Source organism: Capronia epimyces, assembly GCF_000585565.1.
Source record: "Capronia epimyces CBS 606.96 chromosome Unknown aczIQ-supercont1.3, whole genome shotgun sequence".
Taxonomy (NCBI): Eukaryota; Fungi; Ascomycota; class Eurotiomycetes; order Chaetothyriales; family Herpotrichiellaceae; genus Capronia; species Capronia epimyces.
The window spans coordinates 1639270-1658454 of NW_006912906.1; the positions used below are offsets into that span (position 1 = coordinate 1639270).

Below are 19185 nucleotides of genomic sequence, written 5' to 3' on the forward strand. Positions count from 1 at the left end.
AAAGCCATGAACCAAAGCCATGAACCAAAGCCATGAACCAAAGCCATGAACCAGAAGCCATGAACCAAAGCCATGAACCAAAGCCATCTTGTGAACAGAGCACAAGAGCATCCCTGCCCTGCCATGCCCTGCTCTGCACTGCACTGTAAAATTGACCTATTGTCCATCTAATAATTACTGGTAGTGGTAGTGGTAGTGGTAGTGGTAGTGGTAGTGGTAGTGGTAGTGGTAGTGGTAGTGGTAGTGGTAGTGGTAGTGGTAGTGGTAGTGGTAGTGGGACTTGTCTTCCTTTTAGTTTACTTCGTGGTAGAGTTAGTGGGACTTGTCTTCCTTTTCATCTTCCTTTTCGTGTCAATTAACTGTAACCCCCCTCATCCCGGGAGAATTAACCCCCCTCGTCTACGGAGGTCCGCCTTGTGTAACCATATCCAGATCCATATCCACCCGTAGGGGTGAGGAGGTACAAGGAGCGACATGGATCTGCCAGTACTTGGAAAAGGTTCTCTTCCAAGCGGGATCGTCGACGTGGGTGTTATTTGCATCGACGACATTATATTCGGGATGCGTGACGCACTGGGACAACAGACCGGTCTTGTGGCCGGTGGTTTGGTAGCGCAGGAACTTTTCCGACATGTGCACGTACTGTCGCACACCTTCGTGTGCGTCGATGGTCGAGCCGGTGGTCCAGCGGAGGAGCCAGGGCTCAATTAGGGGCGCGTCGGTGACTGAGGGATGAGAAGTCCCTACTGTGTGGTGAGAGAAGATTAGTACATAGTACGTGGAGATAGACACAGACATACAGCCATAGACGTAGACACATAGACACATAGTGCATAGACACAGACACATAGACATAGACACACAGGGGTACACGTGGGGCCAGGGGGGGTAGGGAGTATTGATTAGTATGGGCAGAACATTAATTAGCATGGGGAGAGCATAGGCATGTAGGGATGGGAGAGCATCTGATAGGCAGAACACTGTAGAGGAGAGCATGGGCAGAACATTATAGGGAAGAGCATGGGCAGAACATTGTAGGGAAGAGAGAGCATCGGATAGGCATCTGAGGACATCGATGAGTGCAGGCAGAAGTTCCCATCGCACAGAGTAAGGGCAAATCAGTCAGTCGTCAGTAACGATGAGTGATGGTTAGTGATGAGTGATGAGTGATGATTGATGATGGTAGATTGGATTGTGACCAACAGCAGCCCTGGCGATCAATAAAACAAACCGAGTTTCAGGAAAGAAGTAAAGGCAAGTGAAGTGAACTCGGCTCCGTGGTCAATATCTCTCGCCGGAGGGAGGGGGGAGGGAGAAGGGAGGGATGGATGCTAGGTTGCTAGGTTGCTTGGGCGATATCGATGTCAGGGATGCTAGGGCGACGGATGATGCTTGTGACAAGTTTGACAGAAAGGGGGAAGAAAAACCTAAGCCTAAGCCTAAGCCCCAGGAGTCACCAGGACAAGCACTGGCCCTTTAGCCACCTGGTGACCATAGGCCGGCAGGCGCCTTGCAAGTTGTTGGCCAGGCATGTCCATGTACAGACAGTACAGACAGACAGACAGACAGGAATAGTAGTTAGCACGTCAATACTGGGTACTTACACGAAGTCAAAAACCAGGCGTCCTTGCCTCGGTCCAAAATGCCCTGAACCACATCTTTGACCACGTCAAAGTGCGGCCGGCCGAAGAAGATGGAGTGGCGGCGCGACCACGAGTTGGAGTGGATGACCAGGGTCGACACCTGGACGTCGTGGTTCAGAGGTCCGCTCGACTTGCCCCTAGATAGATCGGTACACAACGGTGGTTAGCTGAATAATCCATCTTGTTGCATACCTGCTCAAAACTCAACGTGAGCTCACTATTACAGAGGGTTACTCTGTACGTGTACGGATCCTCCGTCTTCTATTTCACTCCACTGTTCCCAAGTGGTGGACGGAAATGGAAAGGGAAAGAGAAAGGGAAAAGGAAAGGCAGAGGGAAAGCAAAAGGAAAAAGGAAGTCTTACGGATCAAGAACCACGGCGCTTTTGAATGGAAGAAAAGCCGACGGACCGTTCTTCAGTGTTTGGAGCTGCAGGATGGCAAACACCGTTAGAGCCTGTACAGACACGGATATGGGATATGACCACACTGTGCATGTGTATCCGTACTCCGACACGCATAGGCGACGGTAACTTTGCATCTGTCGCACTGCACTATCACATAGCGTACAGTGGCACTGCACGACCGTCGGTAGAGATAGCGGTAGCGGTATGGTAGCGGTAGGGTAGCGGTGCTGGAGTCGGGGTTGGGGTTGGTGGAGGACTTGACTTAGGATAGAACTTACCGCCAACGTGGCACCAAAAGAATGACCTCCAATGGTGGCATTGTTCAAACCAAGCCGGCCCTTCCATTTTGGCAGATGTTGGCCTTCGCGGCGCAGGTTCGTGGAGAAGATGGTGTGGCCGGCACCCTCGTTGATGTGTCTGAGCACGCGCACCGTCTCTTCGACTTCGGCCTGGCGGAAATCAAGCTGGGCCTGTTTGAACGTTTCGGCATCCAGGTCGGCATCGTGGCTGGTGGGCGCATACGGTGTGGTCAGTCATCACCATCACCTTTGGAGCCACGAGCCAAAACACAGTGTACTGTGTACTGCGTACGGTGTACTGTGTACGGTATACGGTGCATGAGCTCCGGGCTGAACTCTGAACTCTGGACTCACCTCAAATCGCCATGTGAGAAATGCAGCAGAATGCGGTCCTTGGTCTTGTTCTTGTTGTGGGTATCCGGATCCGGACTCATGATCACGGTGGCCGGTCCACTGCCATCACGATGCTCGATGGCGGCCACGACCAAGCCGCGGCTGGCCAGTTCGCCGCAATACTGGGTATACTGGGTGCGCGAGCTGGCCATGCCGTGCGAGAATACCAAGACGGGAAAGCCGTCGTCGAAGAGCACGGGATCATTGAGCGGGTCAGGCGACTGCAGCACCACCGAGTCGTCGTGCAGCGGCACGTCGACCTGAGCGGGGATCTTGGTGTTGCCGACCAAGAACCACAGGCTGAAGGTGAGCACGGCGTTACTGAACAGGTTGCTGAAATGCGCAAAGCGCGCGTATCCGGCGCCGGTGATGGCCAGCGGCCGAGGCATCCATAGGTGATGCGGGTGGGGTGAGAGAGAGACCATCCCTCTGGTGGAGGGATAGTAGAGGGTGAACAGGACGGTCTCGAGCTAATGATCATGGCCATGGCCACGGACCGTCAGATAGGGAAAATGGGAAAGGGAAAGGAAATAAAGAATGAGCTCGAGGCTGGCTCAACCGTTGGCAACGCACCTGAAAAGCCGCCTGGCCACTGTCCTTGAACCGGGCAGGATGGATCGTACGAGGCTCCGTCGGGATCTCGACGTCGATCGCCCCCACCGAGTAGGGTCCCGTGTATGGCGGGAGGGTGGACGAGAACAACGGCCGCGAGGCCAACAGCAGACAAGAGACGAGGTAGACGCCGATGGTCCAGCAGAGCAGCCATCTCCATCTCCATCTCCATGTCCAGCGCGGCCGGAGACCCGACAGGAGCCGCAGCGACACCCTCTTCCACTTCCAGATCAGGGACGCCATGACTGCCACGGGACGGGATGGGGATGTGTTTGAAAGAAGATGGATGCTGTACGGAGTCCTCTACGGGGAGGATTTGTTTGTGGTTCATGCCAGTGGTTCATGCCTTATCGGTGGCGGTGGTGCGATGCTCCGGAAGTTAGATGCCGGGGCCGGCCTCTAGTCATAGTAGTATGGTAACCCTAACCCTAACCCTAGTACAGATACTCCGTAACTCTTGCCTTGTTGCTCTGTAGAAAAGCCACTCGCTCACTTCTTTACCTGCCGAAACCTAGATACAGCAGTCTACGGTATACAGTACTCAGTCCTCCGTACGCCGTACTGTATAGGTACTCCGACCTCACCATCGAGCAGTACAGATATTGACAGCTGGAATGTACCTACGGTATTGTTTTATACGGTATCGTGATATACGGTATTGTAAAGAGCCAGGGCATCTTACACGACGAATGTGTGTCCTGTTCTGTACAACTTGGTATGGTATGGTATCTGGTACGCGCATAAAAATTTCCCCGATCCTGGGTGTGCACTGCACTGCACTGCACGTCAATTTGGATTGAATTCGATCCTTCTTAATGATTAAGGCCATTCCGTTCCGTTCCATTTCGTACCAGCATACCCTTCATAAAATCTTTTGGAACAGGTCAATCAGACAGACAGACAGGCAGACAGACCATGCCATACCTTGCGTGACTCGGCGCCTCCCACCTCCCACCTCCCACCTCCCACCTCCTACCTCCCCCCCAGATACCACGCATGGTACCAAGCATGACCCCGTCGAGATTGGCCGCCGACAGTAGTAGTACAACAGGTTTGCGGGTCAGTGCGGCCTGCCACACCTGTCGAGCCAGGAAGCAGAAGGTCAGTCAGTGGTTCACCTGGGAAGAGACCATTCAACCCTGCATGGACGTCTACACAGTATCGATGGCAAGCTGACACGCGCCAATCTAGTGCGATGGTCACAGGTGAGCAGCTCTCATATCGCCACAGTCGGCTCGCCCCCAGCCACTATCACTCCCACTCCCACATCCACTGCTTCTGACTGCAAACACCCCCCAGGCCGTCCTGTGGCCGATGCAGAAGTGTCTCTCAGCCTTGCGTGTGGCCGGAAAGACAGAAACGGTCAGTGCCTCGACCCCGACCAGCGCTGCTCGCCCTCGAGGAGAAGAGCAGCTGGGCCTCCATTTCATTCACCATCTGACATCCAGGGAAATGCTAGTGGACCGGCAAAGGGCTATACTGAAGCCCTCGAAACGCGACTCAAGGAGACCGAGCGAGTTCTCTGGAGTCTGCTCTCAGCCTCGCCGACCGAGACGCTATCTGCAGCATTCGCGGCGGAAATGCAGGATCGAATGCCGTTGAGCCTTGCCATCACCACCCTGTGCACCACCGAGGAAAAGAAAGCCGCCATCGCCCACTGGGAGCGCTTCCCTCTGCAAACTGCCGGCGAGGTGTTGGCTTGGAAGGAAAACGTGCAATCCGGCTCAAGCTCCGGCTCCGGCTCGGCCAATGGGCTCTACAACATCGCTCCGGACGACAGCTCTTACGCACGCGCCGAACCCGAACCACAGGCCCTAACCACTACAAGCGGTCTCGGCTTTGAAGAGCCGCTGCCAGCAGGAGACGAGGACGACACCATGCAGACAAGCTACTCCGCCCACCCGTCTCTGACAAGTGCGTCCTCTCCTCATTCTCACACCAATGTGGGCGAGGGGACAATCCGACCTCGACAATCTGCCACAGGCGGGTCTTCGATGCTGGACACGTCGGCGAATGGACTGGCCACCGATCGTGGCTCGGTCGCCAGCAAGTTCGGGCTCTCCAAGGAGTTCCAAGAGACATTCCTTTGGTGAGGGGACAACCTGCCCACCAGAGGAGTGCAGCGCGAATTCTCAGAGACCAGGTTTCAGGTTTCTAGACCCACTAGATCGAGTCATGGCCTATAGTCCTGCTGCACCCAGGCACCCCAGTCGTCCAGGTTGCCTGCTCCGTTGATCATGGCTTCCCAGCCAATATTCCCGAACGCTCCCGGATTGTTCGAGTAGAGATCTCCAGAGACCGGCAGGCGCAGATATTGGAAGTCGTCCAGATTGGCAAACAGCCCATTGTTGTTGTTGGTGACAAAATCCAGACCGGCGCCTTCGACCGCGGGTAGTATTGACGACGTTTCATGGGCCATCCAATCGGCCGTGGCCCCGACGGACTGAGCAACTGCGGGCGGCTCCTGACTTGATACCGTGCCCGAGTTACCATTGGGGCCATGAGAACTTGTATCAAGCTGCCCATCATGCGGGTCGAGCCGTCTTCTTTTCGGAAGGGATTCGCTGTCTTGGTCTTGGTTGAGGCCATCGCCCTCAAGCAATGGATCGCCGGTTGCAAGTGGCACGTACCTCCGCGTCGCGTCTACGGCGAATGGGGATTGAGGGGACGACAACGAATCTGAAAGCTTACCTCCCACACCTTTTTGATACTGCTGTTTGAGATTCTTCAACAAGCTCCCGAGAGCCTCAGAGCAGTGTCTGGCATTGTTCCAACTCTTACTCATTGCCCTCATCTCTTGGATGCAGACCTCGATCTCCCTGGGAGGGTCTAGGTCAGCATTGCTTCTTTGGGTATCAGGAGGACCGAGTCGAGTGGTGCGGGCTAAACTCACCTCCGTGCTTTGCTGAACGGGTAGAGTTTCAGCGTACATGCAAAGGATAAAATCAAGCCGGCCATCCAGGTCACAGAAAGCATGCCTGGCCAAGAGACCAGCATCTTCCATTGTGATTGCCGTTTCAAGGTGGTGATGATTTGCCGACTCGCTGCCACGCAGGTTTGGAGGCTGGATCTGAACTCCAGGCTCTCCGGTGGAAGCGAGAGGAAAGGACGGTTGATCAGCAGCAGTAATTGATTGTACATGGTAGTGAAGAAGAAGGTGAAAGCCGAAGTCAACTCGACCTGGCCTCCGCTATACTCATCCTGCAAAGTGGAAGGAAGATTATTCCACCAGGCGTGCACACTTGACTGCAATTCCATCACGTTTTCGGCGTTGATCGCTCGGCTCTGGAGAGACTTGTGAAACAGTTCCAGCGCCTGACCTGTCAACCGGCAGTAAAGGACATAGTGGCCCAAGATTTCCGGCCCATTCGGGTGCTGACTGGCGGCATTGACTCCTGGCGGAGCCACGCCATGCCCGACCCGGAAGCCTCTCTCGGCTTGCTGTAGTGAGTTTGGAAATGTACTGTCTTCCGAACCCGCGGCTTGACTAGGATGGTCACTCGGGATGTGTGCTGGTGTCCCAACTTGGTTTTCAGGTCTCGCTCCCGGTCCACGGCTTCGGGTCGGCGTGTGCAGCTCTTGCATCCCAGGGATGCAGACATCAATGTCGGAGTCTTGCAGACCCAACGGATGGCCTAGCGCTTGACTCAGATAGCGATCCAAGACGTAGGAGCTCCAGAAGATTCTTTTCCGTAGATCACCTTCTTGGGAAGGAATCTGTGAATAGCGGGCCGGGCAACGGTGGAACCCTGCGTGGAACATGAGGCGAGATAGCGTGCCGCCCACCGTCGAAGCCGAGCGAAGGGCCATAGTAGACACCAGGTACAGCTGCGCCGCCAGCAAAGTCTGCAGGGAATGTGTGTCGTGGTTACTGGCAATGTAACCGACCAGAGAGAGCAGTTGCGTCGCAGACCCAATGGTAGATTCAGCGGGAAGAGAGCGTCCAGCCCAGTCGAGCGCAGCAATATTGAAGACACATTGACAAACGATGACCTGACACAGGCGACTTCTCAGATTCGTTGTGACCGCAGCCGGTGGCGGCGGGGGTCCATCATCGCCATCGCCATCACCATCTCCATATAGACCGGCTATCGTCTCGAGAAGCGTGGGTCCGTGGAGGAAGGGGAGAAGAGGATGCCAATTGCGCAAGTATAGCACGAGCAGCTCTCTCGCAGCCTGTTGGTCCGGGGCTACCCCCAGCCCATGGCCTTTGACTCCATACGTTCTTGCCGAACTCTCCGAGTCGATGGAAATGTTAATCGCGGCGCCCTCACTTTCAATCTGCTGGTAGTGGGGGGTCTCCGGATCTACGAGACGACTGTCCACCGATCCGGGGTCGTGCTCAAGGGATTGAACGTCGCCGGTCGTCGGGTTGGAATTGGAATTGGAATTGTGATTGGAACCCTGAAGCACTTTGGAGCTGGAGGCCGATTGTGCGAAGGCTCGAAAGACCGTGTTGACAAAGAAGACTCCGCTGGCGCTGCCGATGAACTCGGTTTTCTGGGGCGTCGGAGCTGTAAATGATCCAATCTCAATGGGAGCAATGGGTTTGTCGGAGGCCATGTTTTGGCGCGGCAAAGACCCTCGTTCTTCACATTGTGACACACAGCTGAAATCGACTGAAGGGGTTGAAGATGCGCTGCGTCAGATTCCCCAGGCACAACGGATGAGCTCAGGAGAGAACTTCCTGCTTGGATTGCAGGAGGTGGGAGGTGGGAGGTGGGAGGCACAGAGGTTGAGAGAAAATCTGCGATCAAGAAGAATACTGGTGTAGGGGCACGGGCACAGGCATAGCATGTGGAAGGGCTGAGGCCTAAGGGGGCCTAAGGCTTAGGCACTTGAGGTGCTTGACTGCGGTACTTACAGGCGTCAAAACGCCCCTTAGCCTAAGTATCCCGCCCATACGGGGACCCGAGGAGACTCCTAAGTGCCTAGACTCTAAAGAAGGACTATACCAGACTAGGTGAGTATGATGACTAAAGAGTTGTCTATCTCTTTTACCACAACCACAGCCACAGTGTACTACTACACTCCTTCTTCGTTCTTCACCGATCAAAATGCCATCCGTCAAAGCTTGGGACCCCAATGCACAATATAGTTTAGGAAACATCGTGCTCTACTAAGTCTGCTACATAGTATCCTCCTCAGAGAGTCGAAGCTGGGCTCACTCTGTCTGTCACAGGCCATAACTACAAGTGCATCCAATCCCACCCTGCTCAGGCATGTAAACATCTATCTCAATTGCGCAAGTCCGAGTCTCGAGACCGACACTGTGTACTATGTAGTTTCGAAAAGTGACAGTATGTAGGAGTGTCTGACCCGTACCAACACATTCGTTACTAGACTCCTGACCATGTATACGACTTTCGGAACATGATCTACGGGAGGCCTGAACCCCCCAACTCCGGTAGAGATACCAGCAATCGACCTCAGTCCCTGCATACTTCAAGTACAGAAGTATCCCACTGTAGATAGACATTCGTTCAAATGGCTAAATAAGTACAGTAAGTACTATGTTATGTGGTTCTTTGCGCCCGGTCAAAGAGTCGAGTCGATTAGTAAATATAGTAGTAGGTAGTAGCAGCTGCCATGGGCAATAGGACAAGTTGTATTGGATCGATGAATACTGCGTAGTCATTGACACTTCTTGAGAGAGGATTTCAAGCTACTCCCCCTGCCTTCCGCTCCTCCAGCTGTGCGAATGCGTCGATCAAGGCGGGCGCGAAGAGAGCAGGCTCGGATTCATATCCACCATGGTGGCCAGGGAACTCGAACCTCGGGCACTGGAGGATCTCGGCCTGTGGGAAGGTGGTGCGGGCATAAAAGGCGTCGGCGCTCTTGAGCCCAGCCGCGACGCCGATGGACACGCCGTTGCGCACGATCCTGGTAAGATCCGGACAGTAGATGGTGAACTGCAAGAATTCGTACCTCCAGAACTTCTCCAGGTTGTCGGGATGCGGCAGGGACAGTGGCGGACTGTTTTCGTAGCCCCTCATCTCGGTGCGGAAGGATTGGAAAGCCGCCTGCGCGCCCTGGCGGCGGTACAGGTCGAACAGCATGAACGCCCGGTCGAGATGGTACGTGGCGTCGTCGAGCAAGATCGTCGTAGGTGCTTCGTGCACCACCATGTTCGCGATGTGCTCCGGGTAGCTGACGGCCAACTGCAGCGCGATGACTCCGCCGCCGCTGTTGCTGAAGATGTTGGCTTTTTGCTGGCCCAGGTCTTTGATGATGGCGACAACGTCGCGCGCTTGCTGTGCCGGGTTCAGGGTTTTGTCAACACCATCATCGTGCTCTTGGTCCCCGACAGGTACCGGTAGTAGTTGGCTGGCAGAGTTCTGTCGCCGGTCGTATGCTACTATGGTGAAATGCGAGTCGAGATACTCGAAAATGGCGTTGAATTGGAGTCCGTGGCCGCCGGCGCCCGGGATCATGATCAGTAAAGGCCCCGTGCCTTGGTGCCAGTAGCGAAGGCGACATCCCTCATTCTCTACCCACTTGTAGGAAGGGTTAAACGGCATTTTGGTGAAGGGACTCACTTGCAGTGGCAGGGAAACTGTTTCGTCTAGTTTCCGAGTCAAATTGGACAACTGCTTCCTACTAGTACTATGTATATATATGTAATGTACCAGTACTAAATAGTTAAGCTGGAGCTGTATGTGGGACAGCAGTCAAGCTTACTAATGTGGTATAAAACAGAAGAGCTTATACAGAATACAGTATGTACTCTGTCGACGGTAGAGTGATTTGATCAGTTGATAAAGGTGTCAATTCGGTGGCGTCCTATATGCCAGGGCAGTGGGACGTGGGACGTGGGACATCAGGACGGACCAGATGGTGGGACACTTCTAGCCTTAGATCTGATCTATACTCTGTACGGAGGAACATAGTACCTACTATGTAGCAAGCCCTTCGGGGGCGTTACCTAAGCGCCAAGTATATGCTAGTACTAGTACATTCTAGTCCTAGTATGTATACCCTTTGACGTCATAGTTGGAATAACCTGCTGCGCAGGCACCGAGCAGGTACATGGTAACTCTACCTACATGTATGTAGGTGTCTCGTCTTGACACACCTTTATATCACTGACCCCTCTCTTTCTGCTTCAGAAATCTCATCTTCTGCTGAGCACTTTCATCTGTGTCGCCCGTGCCTCGAACAAAATGCAGAATACTCTCACTACCATTCTCTGGCTCTACGTGGCTAGTCTGTCCTCCGCTGCCCCTCTCGGAGATGGGACTATCACAATCAACAACAATGCTATCGGCTATGGTACTGGGGGAGGCATCGTGGGACTCATTGTCCTGATCCTTGATATTCTCGCCATTGGTAAGTACTACTAGTACTATGCTCCTTCCAAATTCTAGTCGGAGTTCGTGAATGTGATACTGATTCCATCGCTTTCTAGTCGAGCTCATACAATCCAATCGTCCAGTCAGCCATAAGCTTCTCTGGGCCCTCGTGGTCCTCGTCTTCCCCTTTATCGGGATGCTCCTCTACTTTTTCTTTTCCAACCGACAAGCTCATAAGAGCGGTTCATCCTACGAACCTCTTCCTTAGATCTGGGACATGAACAGCTGATTCCGACCTGCCTCGAGAATATGAACCAGGAGATTCTGTGAGCCGTGTTGGAGGAGTGCTGAGGTGCCGATCAGATGATACATACGGAGCACATGAAAGGGCATACAAAGCGTCTTGCGCCTCAGCAGCAAGAGAAGAACTACATAGTGGTTTCGAGAGTCGGTTGAATTATGGCATACTTTGGCGTGCGGAAAGCTCCCAAGTCGAAACCTGTACTACATGTTCTATGAACCCGCAACCACTTTCCTACGCTACATAACTACCTACGTACTAACACAGCTGGGCGGCGGAGGACTACTCGGGCGAAGGAACAAGTATCGGTGGAAAAGGAGTGGTTGTATGTACTTACAAGTACTACTATATAGCCAGGAGCTTGACGAGCATAGCGCCGGCCATCCCTATGGCCGGCATAAAGGATGTCTCCACTATATAGTAGTTAGTAGTATATAAGCCTGCATACTAGTAACTATGTACCTACATGATACTACTACTAAGTATATAGTACCTAGTACTTAAACAGGCGATCTTGCCAAGGGGTTCATAGAACACCAGATCAAACCTAGGTATACCAACTACTATGTAGTACCTATACACCGATCCCGGATTGACACCGGGTTGACACCGGATTGAACCCGGATTGAACCCGGATTAAAAACCGGATTTAACCTAGATCATATTTTTCCCTTCTAATAGTACTATTCTAGTATTAGTAGGTACTTGTTTAATAAGCCTTTATAAGTTCAAGTTCGAACTTCTAGTCTATAATTTGATACTAAGTACTAGGTACCTAATACTACCTACCTATACAGCCCGTTTAAGTGTGTCAATTTTTCTGGGCTGTGAGATACCTATTATGGCTGACAAGGCTAGCTCTTATCATAAGTACTAGTACTTCCCGCAACAGAGAATACTAGATTCATTCCGCGGACTTTTCCAGCCACAGACCAATCGCAAGGAGGTACCTATGGAGCTGGGTGAGATAGGGTTTTTCTTGCGAGAGTCACCCTCTTTCTAGCAGCTTGTGATAGATTCTGACGCAGTGTAGAACTTCGTGGCGCTGGCGCTGAACTCGTACGAGTACTATGTTGGGAATTGGGACGCGTTATATCACGGAGAGGTTGAGATTGGCTGCCTGAGTGATGTAACAAGGGACCGCGCTTTTGTGAACTCGATGGAGCAGTATGTTATGTAGTCTCTCCTAAAGCAGGCTTCTTCAGATACTGCATGTTCGTTCCTCTTGTGGTAGACTACCGTAGTCAATGACGTTCTGGTCGACGGGTTCGTGGTCAATGATGGTTGCGTGCCGGAGTGGGGGCTCGCAAAACGCTCATCAATGATTAGCAATAGTAGTATTCTTGACAAGATAGAGAGAGGTGTCAGGCTCTATACCTAGTATAGGCAGCAGGAGAAAGGCGACCGGAAGGGATGCTTGTGCCTTCATCATCCCAATAGAGATCGCCGTGGATCTCGTTGCGGTGCTTGCTGACATCGGCCCCCCACTTGGCTTCGAGACCGGTGAAAGTCCAAGGGGAGGGCCTCAAAGACGATGCTGAAGCTAAAATCGGTGAGACACATGCAATAATGGAGGTCATTGTCGGCCGGGTCCTGTGCCTCGTGCCCCGGACAGCCCCAGAGCCCACCAAGAGGGTCTCAGTATCGAACATCAATGATGACGGGAATGGAGACTTCTCGATATGACCTTCCTTCAACCACTTTCACGATACCGTACACTTCTTTTGGGGCGATAACGACAACTTTGGGATCTAGCGAACGGATTTTGTGGTTGGACGGGTCCAGGGCCTGCGAGAACTTGACATCGATTGTGGCCTGGCTGTATCGACACAGTTTTCGGCCCAGGAACCGGAATGAGAACATTGAGTGTGTGCCATAGTTAGGAGTATTGGACTCGGCACAGCCGTGCCCAGGGGGCGATTGACCTCGAATTATACAGCTCGCCTCATCGCCAAGGGTGAAATCGGTGGCAAGGCATTCGTGCTCAGTGTCTGCTGCAATCTCGTGATCCGCAACGCCAGTCACCTCGAGGTCTGGGTGTCCATGGCCACTCACTGTGAGTATGTATCAGTAGAGTCCGACTGCCTTCTTCGAAAGGTGTGCTACTACCTTGGGAGGATGACCTTGATCAGGCCTCATGAGGCCTTGACGGGAATGCTGCCTGTTGTGAGAATCCGGCGCTAGCTAGGCGCAGCCTGCGTTTGGTGTGACCACGACCAGGCAAGTGCATCCAAGCACCAAGTCTACCAACCTAGTGCACCACACCAATACGATCCTCCGTAGCGATGTCCAGGATATCCTTTCTCATTACGACCTCAGTCTGGAGCTGGCATGTCTTCCGTTATCGACCAATCTCTGTCCCGATAGAGCAGCAGCTTTGCTTCAGGAACGGCCGTTCTTCGCCCTGCTAAACGGCATCTGCGAGCTGGTCGACGTCGAATTTGACCCCATGGACTTTGATTCTCAAGGCGACCCCCTCCTATTCTACAACTCAGCTTTGGACTGTCCTATTGTACTGTCCAGTACTATGTACCGTCAACACACGGATTGGTCCGTCCTCTTCGTAGATCTTCCGACCAGCCAGCAGATGTTACTATCCGGCTGACTTGGCCATCCAAAAATGGTTGTCGACGACGCCTCTACATTCTGAGATGGAAGCATGAAAAATTAGCGGCAAGTGGCAGTTCAAGTGTGGGAAATTTTAGATCCACGTTACGGACGATAATTTGACTCGGCCCTGGCTGTCACTCGTGACAATTGCTGGGTGCCCGACTTGATTATCTTATGTATAGGAGCTTCATTTCCCCCTTGGTCTCTCTGTCCGGAGATAGTCGATGGGCACATGAGTTCGCAACATGAACAACCTCAACTTCAAGCTGAATTCCGGGTTTTCAATCCCTGCCTTGGGCTTAGGTATGTATGTATGCCTAGCTTTAGGCCCGCATTCCTCTTCTCCAAACCATCCTCCTGACAGATCTCTTCTTAGGCACTTGGCAGAGTCCCGCAGGGCAGGTACGGGCAGCGGTGTCTCATGCGATCAAGTGCGGATACAGACATATCGATTGTGCCTATGTTTATGGCAACGAGCAAGAGGTGGGAGAGGGAATCAAAGATGGCATGGCCGCAGCAGGAATAGCACGAAGCGAACTATTTGTGACGACTAAACTCTGGTGCACATATCACACTCGGGCGGAACAGAACTTAGACCTCAGCCTGAAGCTCCTCGACCTCGAGTATGTCGATCTTTATCTGATGCATTGGCCTGTCGCGATGAATCCAAACGGGAATCACGAAAAATTCCCGCGATTAGCAGATGGCTCGCGGGACATAATGACGGAGAGATCGCATATCAACACCTACAAGGACATGGAAAATCTCTTGAGCACCGGAAAGGTCAAGTCTATTGGGGTTTGCAACTATTCCAAACGATTTCTGAAGGAACTGTTACCCTATGTCGAAGTCGTCCCTGCCGTCAACCAAATCGAGAATCACCCACTTCTTCCCCAGGAAGAGATTATTGAATTTTGCCGATTGAAGGGTATTCATATCACGGCCTATAGCCCGTTAGGCAGCAGCGGAAGCCCCTTGATGAAAGACTCACGTATACTCAAACTTGCCGAGGAAAAACAAACAAATGTCGGAACGATCCTACTTAGCTACCATATTGCGAGAGGCAGCTCAGTCTTGGCCAAGTCCGTCACGCCTTCTCGCATTGAAGAGAATATGCACATCATCACCTTGTCAGATGCCGATCTCACAGTTCTGGCAGAGGTAGCACGAGGGGGGGTGCAGAGGTTTGTCTACCCAGAGTTTGGAGTGGACTTCGGATTCCCAGACAAAAGGCCTGCAGCTCTCTAAGAACGACGGCGGGGTTAATCTAGAATGGCAGCTTATATCTGAGCCACCATTCATCTGAGATTAACGCCGAATGCTTTGCAAAGGATCGGTGTGGTGTTGTGCGCGGCAGCGTCCAACGCCGTATCAGTATATCGTCACAGATATGGTCAACTACGGTAGACCAGCACTAGCTATGGCAGGCCAACATCTCGTGGTTAGTACTAGGTATTGACCATTTTAAGAGATCGAAGCTAAGGAACCAAGGAACCAAGGAAAAGAGTAGATCCAGGGGACTGCGCACACAGGTGCTTGAAGAAAACATTGCAAGTACCACCGAAAATCATTGGGATTTCCAGCTACCATGATCTTCTGCCGGATGATTCCTTTCGGGTTGTATCGGTGCCATTACTGTACTCACAGGAGTGGGTGAGTCCTCGAAACCCGATCTTCATCGCTGACTCGGCCCCAGGACTTGCGTACTGTATGCACGATAAGCTAGTTAGAGTTGTGGCGCGAGCGGAGAGTCTCAACGCTCCACCCAGCACAGCGACGCATCTCCACGAGCGGCAGGGAGAAAAGAGCTACATAACAAGACATGAATGGACTTTACGAAATCTAGCTGATGGCTGTTCTGGACAACACCCATTCAGGTTTCCGTTCGGCAGTGCTCTCTCCCAATCCCAAGCCAAAATGGTCGGCTCCGTGAAGACGTTGGTCGCCCCGCATACAAAGCTGGGCGAGTCTCCCATTGTGCGACAATCCGATGGCACTCTACACTTTATCGACGTCCTGGGCGCAGCGATACATGTGCTGAAACTGCCGGATCTTCAGGTGTTACGATCTATTACTTGCCCGCAACCAATCTCGTTCATTTGCTTCCATGAAGAAGGAGGTTATGTCGCATGCTCCTTCGACTCGGTCGTCCGCATTGGGGAAGATGGGGGTTGGCAGGTCATGAAACAGGTCCTTGCAGACTCCAATTCTGTCCGATTGAACGACGGCGCCGTGGATTCGCAGGGCAGGCTCTGGTTTGGAAGTATTGACCTGGCCACCGAGTCAGTGCGACACCATGGCGTGACGATGCCGCTTGCTCTAAGCATCACTGATGGCTAACAACAGAGGCCAGGGCCGTCCCCATATCCGACTTCGACAGCAGAATTCACTCTCCAAGGGGCTCTTTGTATCGCTATGACCGTGACGGGACATTGACCGTCTTCGAAGACGGTGGCATTGTTTGTGGCAACGGGATTGGGTGGTCCCCCGACGAGGCCACCATGTATTTTACGGATTCCTACATCGGAGTAAGAACCATACCCACAAACAAAAGGTGCATCATGCGCAAGACCATTTTCTGACCTCGAAATCATGTGCTTGCTGCCTGCTATAGGTCATTTGGGCGTACGATTTTGAACCGGGCTCCGGGAGCATCCGTAACAAAAGAATCTTGATCGATCGACGGGGGCTCGTGGGTCAGCCTGACGGTCTTCTCGTTGATTCAGAAGGCAGTATCTACACTTTTCTCTGGGATGGCGCTGCAGTGGTGAAATACGACAGTACGGGCCGAGAGCTAGCGCGATGGCCGGTCAATTCAGCTCGCGTCACTCACGGTGCATGGTTCGGAGATCAGTATAACCATCTTTTCATCACCTCTGCCGAGAGTGATGACGGCTCTGCTGTATGGAAAGGCGAAGAGGCTGGTGCTCTGTTTGAGCTTCGCGACATGGAAGCGGCGGGGTTGGAGAAGCATGTGTTCAAAGGGAAAGCCACAATCTCTTGATGACGATGGTACTGGTATCCTGTTCATTACTAGATAGTAGTGCCTATAGAGGATGCTCGGCCCTGGCTACCTGGGCATTGGCAATAACTCTATAGCCAAACACTGATTTATCTGGGTTCAAGATCTCCATACGGCTAGGCGAAGGAATGAAACATTTGAAGACAGATCTGTCAATTCCGTGGAGGGCGACACTGAACAGGAAATGAAGCCAGGATGCCGAAATGCCAGGAAGAAGACCCATTGGAAGTAACATGCGTATGGAGCGGAACGAATTGCTCGGACTCTGGTGAACTACAGACATTGCGTTTTATGACCCAGTCCCAAAGCCGGTCGATCTCGATGTAATCTTCGACTTATCCAACCCTTCAGCGTGGCCTCCATTTTCCTCCATCAATTCCTCACCTAATGCGACCAGAACAATCTCCGGTGCAGTGTAGGTCTTCCGAGCATGGAGAAACCAATACACTGTGTCAGCAATGTTAGCTAGAGAGCATTGATCGAGAACCAAATCTCAAATTTCATATCGTCGCAAGAGTCCGACGAGCCAGGGATGAGACGAAGGAGCTTACCGGTGGCGAAGACCATGACAGCTGCTATCGCCGCAATAGCATAGTTCATCGAGCTGCCGTCTGGGTGGGCATCGGACGGAAAGAGGAAAAGAACAATCCTGTGCAGCAGTCGTCAGCTCAGCTTTTGCGTCACCAAGCACAGTGTGGAAAGACTCACGTCACGACGAGAAAGAGAAGGGCGGTGATATTGATTGGGTAACCCCAACGACCCAGATTCAAAGGGCCTTTCTCCATGATGTTTCTCCCACGGAACACCAGCAGTGCAATGGGCATGGCGTAACTCAAGTTCAAACCAACAACGCAGGCGCTGACGATGGCATTGAAGGCTCTGGCATTGGATATGTCAGCAGCTGACCGTATGTGACATGCAACTAGTTGCCAGACCATGATACGTACGCAGGTGTTCCCAGGTAGATCAGACCGAAGACGATAACCATTGCGTTGGTGAGCAACATGGCGTTCAGGGGGAGATCGAGCCTTTTGTTATTCCGCATGAATCTGCTCAAGAAATTTAGTGGTTTAGGCCCACGCGTGGAACTTCACATTATGCACGTACACTGAACTGAATGGCAGTCCACCGTGTCGGGCGAATGCTGCAGTCAGCCGCGCCGAGGATGTGACGACTTCAGCAGCCGAGAACCATATGATGAAGATGATGACAATGGAAAATCCGACTGCGCCTCCCTTTGAACCGGATGCCTGATAGAAGATTGTGATGATCGGACTGTGGAGGGATGAATCAGTGAGGTGTATCTGTGTTGCGGAGATGGTCCCACCTACCCAAAGGGCGAACTTATCACCTCATCGACATTCTGGATAGAGAAAAGGATGCATATGACCCAGATGAAGGCGCTTGAAACCGGCCGTGCGTTCAGCATTGGACTGCACAGGTACTAATGTATGCAAGGGCGGAAGAACTCACGTAACAGTCCCCAACCCCACGGCGATGATGATTGTCCTGGGGGCATCCCTTCGTGGCTGAGGCATCTCTTCCACCAAGTGGGCCACTCTGTGGTTCGACCGGTCAGCATGTCGTCTGACAAGAACCAGAACCTCGAGACCGACGAAATCAGGGCGTTGGCAACTCACGCGTCAAAGGCTGTCAACGAGAAACAACTTTGGAGCAAACCCAGCAGCCACGCCAGACAATCACTCCAGCCCGTTTGGTTGATGAAACCGGCGAAAACAAATCTGGGAGATTCAAGTTCAGCAAGATGTGTGTGTGAGTGTGTATGTTGTAGGAGGAGCATCATTTTCACCTACTTTCCCGACTGGTAGGCCCCCTTAGTGACGACGAGCAGGGCAATTGACAGTGCAACGAATCCGCTTATCGAAATGAAGACTGTTCCGTAATCAGTGATGCCGGTCTGGCTTGTGAAGAGTTGTATAGACGTCGAGTGTTTCATGTACATACAGGTGATTGAACTGAGTAGTGGGATGGCTGCCGTGAAAAGTCCATTGATTACCATGGCGCAAGCTTCGACCGAGGTATATAGTAGAAACTGGTGCCATCTCTTGAAAACGTAGGTGTCGTCGAAGAGTTCGATGAACGCGGTCGTCAAATTCGCAAACAGAGAAGGGCCCGATGCCGCCAATGCCCACCAGGATGCCATGACGATCCAGCCGCAGGTGTAGCTAAGAAAATTGCGATGCTGCGGTGGGGACAGGACTGACACCCACTCGTACTGGGCGCCGTTGGTTGGGTAAACGGAGCAGATTTCTGCCAGACTGATGGCGACGGTCATGGTCAGTAAGCCCGATACCAGCAATCCCCAGGTCACGGCCACTGGGCCTCCAGAAGGAAGCGCGATATTCATCGATGCTGCCATGGATGTCCATGTTCTGGAGAGGAGAAAAGTCAGCTAGCTACCCTTGCTGCTGCTGCTGCTGCCGCTGTCAAGGAAGTTGAACATCGTGGCCAAACGTACGTGAGGATGATAAAGGCAAGACCAAGTTGGGACCAGAATCCGAACTTTTTCCTGAGCTCTTGCTTGTTTCCAAAGGGGTTGTCGAGTGACGCCCGGCGCTCCTGAGTCATGCTCCTGCTCCTGCTCAT

At 52.6% G+C, this 19185-nt stretch overlaps 9 protein-coding genes across 9 annotated transcripts; 4 read left to right on the forward strand and 5 right to left on the reverse strand.

Annotated features, from left to right (window-relative positions):
• Positions 1 to 399: 399 nt before the first annotated feature.
• On the reverse strand, positions 400 to 3596 carry A1O3_03858 (uncharacterized protein; the record flags this gene model as incomplete). Its single annotated transcript, XM_007733993.1, has 6 exons — positions 400 to 743; positions 1605 to 1780; positions 2008 to 2072; positions 2328 to 2556; positions 2703 to 3211; positions 3315 to 3596. 6 exons carry the CDS (start codon positions 3594 to 3596, stop codon positions 400 to 402), a joined length of 1605 nt encoding a protein of 534 aa, XP_007732183.1.
• Positions 3597 to 4548: 952 nt separating this feature from the next.
• A1O3_03859 (uncharacterized protein) lies at positions 4549 to 5446 on the forward strand (the record flags this gene model as incomplete). The annotated part of the gene is made up of 2 exons (XM_007733994.1): positions 4549 to 4558; positions 4653 to 5446. 2 exons carry the CDS (start codon positions 4549 to 4551, stop codon positions 5444 to 5446), a joined length of 804 nt encoding a protein of 267 aa, XP_007732184.1.
• Positions 5447 to 5526: 80 nt separating this feature from the next.
• A1O3_03860 (uncharacterized protein) lies at positions 5527 to 7916 on the reverse strand (the record flags this gene model as incomplete). Its single annotated transcript, XM_007733995.1, has 2 exons — positions 5527 to 6172; positions 6247 to 7916. 2 exons carry the CDS (start codon positions 7914 to 7916, stop codon positions 5527 to 5529), a joined length of 2316 nt encoding a protein of 771 aa, XP_007732185.1.
• A 1097-nt stretch (positions 7917 to 9013) lies between these two features.
• On the reverse strand, positions 9014 to 9874 carry A1O3_03861 (uncharacterized protein; the record flags this gene model as incomplete). The annotated part of the gene is made up of 1 exon (XM_007733996.1): positions 9014 to 9874. The coding sequence occupies one exon, from the start codon at positions 9872 to 9874 to the stop codon at positions 9014 to 9016; it is 861 nt and encodes a 286-aa protein (XP_007732186.1).
• Positions 9875 to 10516: 642 nt separating this feature from the next.
• A1O3_03862 (uncharacterized protein) lies at positions 10517 to 10913 on the forward strand (the record flags this gene model as incomplete). Its single annotated transcript, XM_007733997.1, has 2 exons — positions 10517 to 10682; positions 10762 to 10913. The coding sequence occupies 2 exons, from the start codon at positions 10517 to 10519 to the stop codon at positions 10911 to 10913; spliced, it is 318 nt and encodes a 105-aa protein (XP_007732187.1).
• Positions 10914 to 12584: 1671 nt separating this feature from the next.
• Positions 12585 to 12809, reverse strand: A1O3_03863 (uncharacterized protein; the record flags this gene model as incomplete). The annotated part of the gene is made up of 1 exon (XM_007733998.1): positions 12585 to 12809. One exon carries the CDS (start codon positions 12807 to 12809, stop codon positions 12585 to 12587), a length of 225 nt encoding a protein of 74 aa, XP_007732188.1.
• Positions 12810 to 13801: 992 nt separating this feature from the next.
• On the forward strand, positions 13802 to 14804 carry A1O3_03864 (alcohol dehydrogenase; the record flags this gene model as incomplete). Its single annotated transcript, XM_007733999.1, has 2 exons — positions 13802 to 13859; positions 13933 to 14804. 2 exons carry the CDS (start codon positions 13802 to 13804, stop codon positions 14802 to 14804), a joined length of 930 nt encoding a protein of 309 aa, XP_007732189.1.
• A 669-nt stretch (positions 14805 to 15473) lies between these two features.
• Positions 15474 to 16560, forward strand: A1O3_03865 (uncharacterized protein; the record flags this gene model as incomplete). The annotated part of the gene is made up of 3 exons (XM_007734000.1): positions 15474 to 15838; positions 15910 to 16084; positions 16171 to 16560. 3 exons carry the CDS (start codon positions 15474 to 15476, stop codon positions 16558 to 16560), a joined length of 930 nt encoding a protein of 309 aa, XP_007732190.1.
• A 722-nt stretch (positions 16561 to 17282) lies between these two features.
• A1O3_03866 (uncharacterized protein) lies at positions 17283 to 19167 on the reverse strand (the record flags this gene model as incomplete). The annotated part of the gene is made up of 9 exons (XM_007734001.1): positions 17283 to 17457; positions 17526 to 17627; positions 17686 to 17853; positions 17910 to 17981; positions 18052 to 18138; positions 18219 to 18320; positions 18393 to 18471; positions 18544 to 18971; positions 19058 to 19167. The coding sequence occupies 9 exons, from the start codon at positions 19165 to 19167 to the stop codon at positions 17283 to 17285; spliced, it is 1323 nt and encodes a 440-aa protein (XP_007732191.1).
• Positions 19168 to 19185: the final 18 nt, after the last annotated feature.